General features: G+C 43.1%; 1 protein-coding gene across 1 annotated transcript in view; it reads left to right on the plus strand.

The window, feature by feature from the left end:
• The window catches only part of elf1 (E74-like ETS transcription factor 1), a 71,955-nt gene extending 62,867 nt beyond the window's left edge, over positions 1-9,088 (plus strand). Inside the window, 7 exon segments of the mRNA XM_034181786.1 lie at positions 86-207; positions 1,066-1,104; positions 1,106-1,241; positions 1,367-1,450; positions 2,130-2,322; positions 2,473-2,829; positions 6,253-9,088. Coding sequence (XP_034037677.1) covers positions 86-207; positions 1,066-1,104; positions 1,106-1,241; positions 1,367-1,450; positions 2,130-2,322; positions 2,473-2,829; positions 6,253-7,063 — 1,742 coding nt within the window. The 3' untranslated portion in view covers positions 7,064-9,088.
• The last annotated feature ends 621 nt before the right edge of the window (positions 9,089-9,709 follow it).

Consider the following 9,709-nt stretch of genomic DNA (forward strand, 5'->3'; position numbering starts at 1 on the left):
CTACCCAATAATAAACAATTGGTACAGTGGAAATGCCATGCAATTATTGCATTTGTATTTTTTATATTTATTTTTGTGTCTGTAGAAACCACAGTCTCGGGCACAGAGGACAGCATAGAGACAAATGAAGCTGCTGCGGCTCTTCTTAACATGGAGTCTCCAAACAACATTCTGGATGAGAAACGTATGAGTAAGTTATTTTTCTTGGTTAATGTTGTACTTCTTCTAAAGTTGTGAAGTATATTGTTGTTTTAATCCATGGACATAGGGTGACACTGGTTTTAAAATAAACAGTTTGATTGTGGGGTAGCACGGTGGCTCAGTGGTTATCACTGTTGCCTCACAGCAAGAAGCTCATGGGATCAATTCCCACCTGTGGCTTTTCAGTGTGGAGTTTGTATGTTCCCCCGTGTTTATGTGGGTTCTCTCCGGCTTCCTCCAACATCCAAAGACATGCAGGTTAGGTTGATTGGAAACTTTAAATTGTCCATAGTTGTGCGTGCAGATGTGAATGTGTTTGTTTCTGTATATGTGGCCCTGCGACCGACTGGTGTACTGTCCAGGGTGTACCCCACATCATGCCCTATAACTGCTGGGATAGGCTCCAGCCCCCCGTGTCCCGTAATTGGAGTAAGCGGTTGAAGATGAGTGAGTGCGAGTGAGTGAGTTTGATTGTGAAACTGGAATTGCAACTTGTAATTTTGTTTCTGACACATGAAATATGTGGGTTACAATTTGCACAGACATTTCTGAGTAGAATAGATATAAAAATAAAAATGCCTAATAACACCAACACCTTTCAGTTATTCAACTTAATTAGCCTTGTAGAGTCCATAGGAAAATCAATATACGAACTTTCTTTACTAAATGCTTTGCTAAACTTGAGTTAGTCTCACTGTAAAGTCTATACCATGTATACAGTAATGGCTGAGTTGGAATTACTTAAAAAGATCATGCAAATTTTAGCTTTCATTTTTTTTAAGATGAGCAGTGCATTCTTTTTTGAGTGTATAGTTATTACTGCATAATATTTAGTAATATATGTATATCTTTTCCTCTGCATAGTTGCACCATTATGGCGCTCTGCTGGAATCTGACTTGACCTTACACCCCATTGAGGCCTGACCACATAGAGAAAAGCGGCCTCGACATGTCCCTCGATGAGGATACCTCATCCATGGATGAGATTTCCCAAAAGTGTCCCCTCAAACCCCAGAAAAAAAAACAAAGGTAAAACTTTTGTACTTCTTTTCTTTGCAGGTATGGTTCAGACAATGGGGGATTAGCCTCTGCAGAAAAACTGTAGATAATTGGCTGTTTTCATGACATTCTTTCACCTTAAAGTACCTCTAAATTTGCATTATAGTGCGAAAGCCTCGAGCGGTGCGTCCCTGCTCCCCCATCACCACCCCTAACCTGCCACTCAAGAAGAAGAGCAAGGAGGGCAAAGGTAAGCCTTGCTAACTAGCATTTTTTCTTTCTATGTAATGAGCCAATAAAAATCAAGGTCGCAGGTCCTCTTGTGTACGCTCTGTTTCCTCGTATGGAGGATTCCAAACAGCAGTCTTCAACCCCTGCAGTCTGGCAGGGTTGAATCTGGGCAAGTTAATGGATGAAGGCATCTTGGAGTGCGGTGTTTCACTGGGAAAGAGAAGTGATTGCAGGCTGGAGGGCACATTGATGTTCTGGCGCTGCTCGATGTGAGCCTTCGTACAGTGTGACACAAAGACGAGGGAGGGCTGTGGATGGCAGATTCAGCCGCAAATATATATATCACCCTGTCATGGTGTCTGGGATTTAAGTGACTATGGGGAACATTGCTGCTGCGACCACTTCTGGCCAAAACGCTTCACACAAATTAGAGTCATCTACTTTCAAGCCTACTATAATTAATTCCCCTTCTAGACACTTGTAAACACATATAGAAATAAATTACACAAAAAGGATTACAGGAGTGAGCGTAGTTTCTACTATGATTGCACAGCTACCATTTAATATGCTAAGTAAGGCTCTTAACAATTATTAAATGAATTCTAGATGCCTGTAGTGCAGCTCTAAGGCCTCACCATGGATATCTGATGGGCTTGAATGTTAAAAACCCAAGTTAATATATTCTCCCCAATTTGTAGGCAACACCATCTACCTTTGGGAATTCCTTCTGGCTTTACTGCAGGATAAAAACACCTGTCCCAAATACATAAAATGGACACAGCGGGAAAAAGGCATCTTTAAACTGGTCGATTCCAAGGCCGTTTCAAAGCTGTGGGGCAAACACAAGAACAAGCCAGACATGAATTACGAGACTATGGGAAGAGCTCTCAGGTAAGACAAACATATCAGTGAGGTTAATCTCGCTCAAGGGGTTTTCCCCATGTGACTATTTAGTTCTGCAAACATACACAGATATGTTAATAATAACACACCGATGATCCTATCTGCTACTGTTAACATCTGATTTGTTGCATCCTTTAGGTACTACTACCAGAGAGGCATTCTAGCTAAAGTGGAGGGTCAGCGGCTGGTCTACCAGTTCAAGGAGATGCCGGCTGACCTTGTGGTGATTGAGGATGAAGACGCGGGATCTGATGCTAATATTGTCTATGGGAACCAGCGGTCTACCAGCAATGGGCGGTCTGTGGTACGAGGAGGATCCAAAGGGCATGGAAGGGCTCACAGCCAACATTCAGTGAAACATGTGAAGAAAGAGCCCACAGATGACCATTTGTACCAGGAAGCTAATGGTGGAGAGGCTGAGCATCTCCTTCAGTCTGTCCATGTGCTGCACCCGAGCCAGGGTCTGGCTGTTCAGGATCCAACACAGGCTATGAGGTTAGCAACTGACTCAATGGACGCATTTACCTACAGCGGCCACATTTGCAACCATTTCAGTAAGCTAATCTAAATCGCCACCAATTATCTTAAAAATTGATTTGAAAGTTTTTAGCTAAAAATCCCACATAAAAATGAGTGTTTATCTGACAAAAACCCAACTTTCAAGTCTGTACAAAATAACCTGATTCTGTGCCTGTTGCAGTCAATAGAAAGCACATGCTCCTTGACATGCCCCTACAAAAAGAAAGAAAATATGTTGAGCTAATCACATTTCTTCACACATTATGTACCACTAACATATAGTCGATTTTTTAAAAAAAGTATCATGTTCACGTTACTTAATTGTTTTTTTGTTTTTTTTTTGTCATATAGTCGATTTTTAACTCCCGGACATCTGCTTTACTGACGGTCATGGATTAAGCTCCAAAATAATTTGAATAAAATTTTCTTATAAACAGAGTCAGAGGCAAGCAGGGCACTCAATTTTCCAATAAGTTTTTTTTTTTGATATGTTTAGGGCTATAGAAAATGAGAATATGTCCTTTAAAAATTAGGTAGGCACAGTCTGGTTTACACATTTTGTTCTACACAAGTTTCACAGTATGGACAAGCAGCACAAATTAGTGGCCACCAGGATCCTGCGATAACAGGCCGTGGCCAGCTCCCCCCCCCCGCTTGATTTCGAATGACATCCAACCCATGATGTGATTACATGTCAACCACGGTCCTCTGTCAAACACATAACTGTAGTGGTTGTGAGCGCATATGATCATGTCAATACGGACATCACATCACCGATGAGTGACATACCCACCTGTCCGGAGTAGCAAAGCGCTCACATGAATGAGGTCACGGCTCCAGGATGTGGGGAAAATGAGCTGTCCACACAGATCTGTTGGTCAGGCTGCTGTGCTGGTGCTGTGACATGCAGCTGGAGCAGCTGGGTTTTTATTTTTATCTCTGTTGTGCTGCTGTGGGAATGGTGGGTGTTCCACAGCTGTCAGCTGTTCCATCATGGACATGACAGCTGTACAGATGTGTGCGCTGCACTGGACAGTGATCACACTGCACTGCGGCTACTGTTCGAGGTTTTCGCCACCTCAGCTGCACCTCGACAATGTAGGATCATTGGGGTTGGGGAGTGATGACACACTATTGCTTTGGGGGACAGGGGGACGACACACTCACACGCCATTTGTGTTGGATGTTTGTGGGTGGCACCTGGACTCGGGCTGAGAGTGGGTCGAATGGGTACTCGCATGCCATTCGCCATCATTCGGCCACTGGTGTGAAGGCTGCCTCGATCGCGCCATTCGGCCAGGGTTCAACGTGGCTGATGATTTCGTGCAGCCCCTCTGCCACGGCACAATATGTACGACCTGCGTTCGACATGCCACGGGAATGTTGCGAGCACGATCAGATGGCAGTGCCACCTCATCTTGCCCAAGGTTCGACTGGGTTTCCGGCACGAGCGACATGCGAATATAGAGTGCATGTGCTTTGGTGGAATGGTTCTGGCGACTGCTGTACGAGGCATTTGAGGTGGCTCTGATTTTTCACGAGTGGCATTCAAATCCTCCTTTGTGCACCATTCGACCTCAATTAGGGTAATTTGGTTAGTTTCTGTTCATTATGATTTAAAAAGTGTAAACACAGTTGTTTGACAATAAATGGCTTCACCCAACTACTTACCATGAGTGAAAAAAATTCATATTCTCTGAAAAATGGCCAAAACATCAAAACGTATATACATATACATGAGTATGTGTCAATGGGTGTTTGCAGTAGTATGGACCAGGACATGAAGCTGTTTGTCAGCCTGCTGGTGTGGGACTTTGTTGACCTGTAGCATCTCCCGGAGGGCAACAGGTCAAACAGTGGGTAGGCAGGGTGTGAAGGCTGTCCTGTGATGGCCTTGGTTCTCCTCAGGCAGCAGGATGTGGTGATGTTTTCCAGGCTGGGCAGAGGGTAACCGATGATCTTTAGGGCAGTGTTTATGACCCTCTGAACCACCTTTCTGTTCTCGACTGTGGAGCCTGCGTACCACACACCCAGACACTATGTCAGTACGCTCTCCACCGAGGAGTGACAGAAGGCCATCAGCAGCTTCGTGCCAAGGTTGTTCTTCCTGAAGGCACACAGGAAGTGCAGTTACTGCTGAGCCTTCTTAAGCAGAGCCCTGATGTTGGAGTTTCATGTGTGGTCTGTGGAGATGTGGGTGCCCAGAAACCTGAAGGTGGTGACAATTTCCACCCATTCTCCATTTATTTGGTGGTCCTGTCTGTTCTTCCTGAAGTCCAAGATTGAGTTCTTTTGTTTTATGAACATTCAGGGTCAGGTTGTTCTCTGAGCACCAGAGAATCATGTTAAAATGTGCCAAAAATGTCCTGGAATAGGAGCTTCACAGGCCCCGAACTGTAGCATTACTGAGAGAAATTTTGTGGACTCACTCACTCATTGGCTCACTCTGTCTCTTCTTTCCCTGCTTATCACAGGGATTAGTTTTTTTCTCAGTTATATAATTTTCTGACATCATATTTTCTTTCTTTTTTGATGGACTATAACAAGTAAAAACCTAATGAAGCAATTTGTAATGATTAATAGCATTAAAAAGTCACACTTGACCTGACATGAAATCCTCTATATTCTGCGGTGGACTTGGGATAAACAAGTGGAAATGTTTTCTTAAATGATTTCATGAGATCTGGAATTTTGGCCTTGGTATTGGTCAGTGAGTGACTGTGACAGATGATCACATCCAGTCAGAATTTTCTTAGTATTTGAAAACCAGTTTATGTTTGTGTCACAGAAACCTGTCCTCACATGCTGTATAATGTGAATAACTCTGGACTGTCAAAATGTTATTAATGGCTGCTTTTTTTTTTTTTAACAAAGGAGATTCCATTCCCATCTTGCAAAATGAGTATCTGCAGAGTCAGGTTTTCAGAAATTAGAATAAACTGCCTGATTTTTCTGGACACATTGACACAATATAATCCATTCCAATCCTGCAGCCCACTGAAGGATATTACACTTGTGTGCCCTAATTTCCAATTTTGTATTAAAGGTTTTGAAGTATTGCTGGTTTGCATTGCGTTGTAAAGGTTTGTGCCTGTTTTCTGTGGAGCCTAACTCTTATAGTTTCTTCAACTATTCAACAAAGAGGAAATCATTTTCTGCACTGCGACAGAAAACACAGATTCTTGCTCAATTAAGAGCATTAATTCTGCTCTTTGATATCATAGCTGTGCATTAGGTAAACATTGTGTGCAGAATTCAATAGCATTCCATTAAAAATTCATCTTTATCTTCATTTGCAAAGATATAAACTAATTTGCAGGCGCACGGAGCGAACATGAAGAGGAATGAATACATGCTTTGTTCAGCTGTTCTCTAAGCACTTCATTTTGTCTTTTTAAGGACCATCAGCGCTCCTGTTTCGTTGCCTATGATCCTCTCGCCTCCTGGCTCACTTCAGTCTATGCCTCTCACCACTGTTCTGGCCAACGGGGACTCCAGCCACTCCTCCCCACCTCGGGTGATACTCCACACTGTTCCCTCTTCCACAGCAGGTGGAAAGGACATGCTCACTATCCAGACAGCCTCTCTGACAGGAGGAGGAACTACCAGCCTGCAGGACGGCCTTCCCCAGCAGCTCCTGGTCACCAGCTTAGGCTCTTCCACCGTCGCATCCTCCATTGCCTGCACCTCTGCACCAGGAATCATTAGTTCTGCAGCTTCCAATCTCAACAGTCTTCCCCGTCTGGTCACCATCAACACCAGCTGCGGGCAGACCATGGTGGCGCAACAACCCGGCACCGTCATTGCCACAGTGCTCAAGTCCAGTGACCTCCCTGGGCTGCAGATCAAAGAGGAGATGCTGGACTCCAGCTACTTCCAGTCGATAGTGAACGGAGATCCCTCACTGGTGGCAAACACATTCGACAGGGAGGAGATGGAGCTAGGAGAAGCAGAGCTGCATTATAGGACCGTGATCATCGATACCAGTCAAAGCCATGTCCAGGAGGGTGGAAGTGAAACAATAATGAATGGACATTACTCCCATAGCAGCAGCCCGAGTGAAGGCCTGACCCCTGTGGAGGAGCTGGAAGTGCGCGGGGAGATGTCCCTGCAACCTGAGCAGGGAATCAAAAGCCTGCAGGAGCTGCCAATCTCAGTCCAACTGCCTGCAAACTTTATCCACATAAAGACAGAGCCTGCAGAGGCTTAGAGCTGCAGGACTCTCCCAAACCAGCTCAACCAAAAACAACAAACCACTCCAGTTTTTGGCTGCAGACTCCCAGGTTTTCCCTTTTCTCTCAGCGACGATCTGATCGGAGGGATTTTACATGCTCTTAAAGCTGGATCGTTTGGGATTGTTTACTCACATACATCATGACCATGTGCCTAATTTTAAAATTTTGGACTTTTTATTTTCCCCTTGTGGAATTCTCTTCTGTCGACACGATTTCAAATCCACACAGGCGCAAAGAGAAACTTCCCATGATAGGAGAACAGCCATTTGATAAACCAGTGACCCCTGTCTACCAAATGTGCCACTTATTAGACTTTTTTATTCTTTAACTTGTACATCTCATTGGACACGTGTGTGTGTTTGCTATGAACACGAGAATACAAGAAACCAAAATAAAAAAAGGGGGAGGGGGGCGGGGCGGAGAGAGAGACTGTTTTGCCAAATGGTGCAATGAAATCAGACTCTTGATAACATGTATTTATAAAAACAAACAAAAAAGAAACAATCCAAAAAAAAAATCCTGTTCCCATGATTGAGTGATGGAACGCTGTGATGTCCAATCCAGAGACACAAACACCACATCTCAGAGTTTAAGTAAAGAGTGCCTTACGGGATGCACAAGCAGCTCAGCACTCATATATACGGACCAGATACTTGTTTATTTTCATATAAACAAAACAATATGCATTCTCTCTGTCACTCGTAGCCTTAAAACGCTGTGTTACTACGGCATGGGCATTTTATTATCTGTCCACCAAGGACAGTCCAACATCATACGGGTTTGCACAGAGCTGCAGACACGGCAACACGCAAGGAGGCACAAACGGAGAGGAAAAATATGCAGAATTTAAAAATATATATATTTTATCCTTTTACTTCTGAGGATTATACTATCCACATGGTTCAAATCCTGTTTATATAAAACTAAAAAATAGATATATAGATATATATATATATGATAATATACAATTGAGTTTCAGTTAAAGGCCATATTCATTTTTTTATTTATTTTGTGAATTTCTAAATTCTGTGTTAAATATGGCAAATATGTCTTCTATTTACATGAGGGAATGACAGAATATGAACATCACACCAGGAAAATTTTTTTTTATTTTTTTTATGACAAATATTTTTCACGTGTAAAGCATTCCATGTAATCAGCTTTGGCATTTTTACAATTTTAAATTGTTGATGCAACATTGTTATTTCAGTCGGCATCTTCTGATTTAAACATGCTGAATTTGCTTTTGGTTTCTCCATTTTTCAGTGGATGTATCTCTGTCCTTTTCTTTTACCAACACTTTAGAAAGTCTAGGCCATCAGAAATATTCTTTTGATGCATAAACCTGTCAGTCTGCATGTCTTTGAAATCTTAACTCCACTGCCTTTTGTTGTTTAGTTATTTGGTACTTGTCCTCTGTGCCTACTCTATTTGCTGTCCCACTTTGTTAAGGCCAGCCGTACGATTGGCCCCTCAGTCCTGGCGGGACGAAGCCGTATTGATCTCGGGTGGGATCACAGCTTAAATTGGTTGCATTTTGTGGCAGACTGTAGCTGCAGAGCGAGGACACTCAGACACGCTGACCTCCATCTGCTCGAGCACCTGAGGACAAACGCTGCTTTACGACCTTCGCCAAAGGCTGCTGCATCTGCAGAGACAATCTGAATGTATACTTAATGTTTAAGTTCACAGTTACGCAAAATTTTTGAGAATCAATAGCTACTCTGGGTTTTTAACTGCATTTTTTTTTGACAGCGTGTTAGTCTCTCATTTGGACTGATGCTGCTTGTCTCTGTCTTTGCTCATGCTTGTTTTGTATATAATCCTGTTTATGCTTAGCAGTGCTGTCTGTGAGATTTTTGAGGTATGTCCACTGTTTGTTTTGTGTTTTTGTTGCTTCTCTTGTCTTGGGTTGTCTATGGCCTCCCTACTGCTGAATATAAAATAGATTTTTAAGAAAAAGTCTGTGTACTAATTAAATGAAAATCTTCCTCACTGAATATCCCTTTTTATTTAATTTGTCACCGTGAAAGACTAAAGCGCTTTTTGAAAAGGCAAGGCGCAGTCGGTACACGCAAATGTCAGGAGACGCTTTTGAAAAATTAAACGCCACATAACAAAATTCAACTTGGGAACAAATAACTTGCATGGGGTTACAAAGTCAATTAATTTTCTGCTGTTCAGATAATGAAATAGATTTTTTTTCCTTTGCTGTTTTGCCTTGAATATTTTAAACCGTGTTGTTGACTCGTGCTTCAGGGAATGTTCGACCACATGGCATTTAAAAAAAAGTGAGAAATGCTGCTGTAGGAAAGTGGATCGGCGCCATTAGCGGGTCAGAGACTGATTGGACTGTACTTAAGAGCACCGCTGCTCCAGTTGCTGTGGGTTGATGAATACATTAGCATGTGACGTGCCCGGAGCTGAAGACAGACGAATCCGTCACCCCAGCTTGCTGAGTGAGGGATGTGTGTGTGTGAGTGGTGTCTGTGGCGGGTGAACGGGGAAGGTTAAGGTGATTTGGAACAACTTTTGCAGTGTGCGTTTCTGTGTGGAGCTTTGCTGGCGAGGATGGACTGTGTTTGCATCCATGTTGACGGTCAGAGGAAGGGCGGTGTTGA

This window comes from Thalassophryne amazonica, chromosome 11 (assembly GCF_902500255.1).
Source record: "Thalassophryne amazonica chromosome 11, fThaAma1.1, whole genome shotgun sequence".
In the NCBI taxonomy this organism is placed as follows: domain Eukaryota; kingdom Metazoa; phylum Chordata; class Actinopteri; order Batrachoidiformes; family Batrachoididae; genus Thalassophryne; species Thalassophryne amazonica.